At 60.9% G+C, this 1940-nt stretch overlaps 1 protein-coding gene across 1 annotated transcript; it reads left to right on the top strand.

The window, feature by feature from the left end:
- Positions 1–733: 733 nt before the first annotated feature.
- Positions 734–1516, top strand: H310_13730 (hypothetical protein; the record flags this gene model as incomplete). The annotated part of the gene is made up of 1 exon (XM_008881355.1): positions 734–1516. The coding sequence occupies one exon, from the start codon at positions 734–736 to the stop codon at positions 1514–1516; it is 783 nt and encodes a 260-aa protein (XP_008879577.1).
- Between the last annotated feature and the right edge of the window lie 424 nt (positions 1517–1940).

The raw sequence follows: 1940 nt of genomic DNA, 5'->3' as shown, positions 1-1940 counted from the left end.
GCCAGACTAAATTAGCCCGGCATTGTTATTTATTGTCACTACCTCCCTGTGTCAGGATTGGGTAATTTACGCGCCTGCTGCCTTCCTTGGATGTGATAGCCGTTTCTAAGGCTCCCTCTCCGGAATCAAACCCTACTTTTCAATTTGCTTCCCCGTGCACAGACCCACTGTCTGGCAACCTGCTCTGTGAAAAGAACCCCCACTGCTCAATGACAGTGTCCGCACCCATTACATCCTCCTCCGAGGGACAATCGTCCCACGTTTCGTCCCACTCTTCCTCTGGACAGACTGGGGCGTCATCCCACTCTTCCGAGGTTTCCCCTCCCCAGTACCACTCCCCCTCCCCCCTCGTGCCCCCCTTCCCCTCCCCTCCCTCCCCGACGCACCCCCCCCTTCGGATGTCGCGCCCTCCAACGCCCGGTTGCAACCCTACCCCGCTGTAGGTCACCAACCCTCTCTCCACGCCCCCCCCTCCAGTGCGGTCGCTCCACCGCACCATCCACCGCTGTCTTCCCATGGCCCATCCCGCCGTGGGCGTAAACAGTCGGCACCTCCGGCCCTCCCCGTCGCCGTGACGCCCCCCCCCTCCCGAGGAGGCCCTCATCCGACCCGCCCTGACCAGGCAACCCCGAAGGACGCCCCAGTCGAGGACAAGGCCTGGCGTAGTTCCTGGTATGCCTCCAACCCTCGACCTGAACGCAGTCGCCCAACCGAAGCGGAATTTGCCGCAGCAATGGCAGTCTTTCACGACGAGGAGGTCAGCTCCGTGGACCAACGCTTCGCAGCTATGAAAGGCCTCCCCACGCCTGTGCAAGACGAGTACCCAATGCTCATCTCGTGCAAATCGGCAGCCGCGACCTTCCCCCTCCAAATCCTGCTGGACTGCCTCGCAGCTGGCTACCAACCGAATGCCTGGATCGATGCCAAACCCCATTGTCGGAACTTTAAACGCATCAAGAATGTCGGCATCGGCTTCACCTGCACGGACCGCGATCTCGTCTCCAAGCTCGGTGGCCTGGCCGTCAAGATCTGTGGCCGCTCCTTCACCGTCAAGAAGTACTCCGAGTACAACCATCTATACTGGGTGGATGTGCTCCTTTCCGATGATACGACCCCATCCGATATATGGGAGTACTTCACGCTCCACGGCGACCAACCGGTACTTCTCCAGTCTTCCTTCTCCAAAAACGCTATCCACTCCCGCCATATCACGGTGTACTTCAGCTCTCAACGAGTCCCTGCGTGCCTCCTCCTTGGCCCTGATGACCCAATCCGTGAAATTACCGTCCACAACCACGTGTGCATCGTCACACACAAACTCTCCAAGTTCAACCGTGTCACACCAACGTCGCTGCTCAAACGCACGCAACGGGCCGCGTCGACTACCCCTGCCCCTGCTTCCTCGCCAGACTCACCCATCGATGCACCCCGGTCCCGACTCCGGAACGCTCAGCCGCTCATAACGCGCTGCAGCCCCCACTGCCGAGTAGTTCAGCGGTCGCGGATCAGGATATGAGCGCCGACGCTCCCCTACCGACCCAACCGTCCATCGCGACAGTCGAATACCATGCCGCATATGACGACGATGCCTCAGATCCTGAAGACTCTGACTACACTCCGACCGCCGAGGACTATAGCTCGTCAGAGGATGAGGAGATGGACTCCCCGACTCCCCCTCGTACCCCTTCCCCGGCCGCTCGCCCCACTCCAGTTGTTCGGCAGTCTTTCCTTTGTGATCACGCCACGACCAACATCACCCCTCTTCGCAACCCTCCGGCAGGTCCCATGTGGCAACGACCCCGCAACTCCCGCAGGCCGACACGCCGACTACCCCCACTGTCTCTGCCGACCAATGCTCCCCTGCAGTGCGCAACGGCAGTGATTCGCACTCCGACGACGCCCAGCCGTCGAAGGGCAATCCTGCTGCCTCTGCCCCGTTG

The sequence above is a fragment of the Aphanomyces invadans genome (genome assembly GCF_000520115.1).
Source record: "Aphanomyces invadans strain NJM9701 unplaced genomic scaffold supercont1.55, whole genome shotgun sequence".
NCBI lineage: Eukaryota > Oomycota > Saprolegniomycetes > Saprolegniales > Verrucalvaceae > Aphanomyces > Aphanomyces invadans.
Note: the sequence above shows the minus strand (reverse complement) of the source record. Positions and strands in the feature narration are given on the sequence as shown.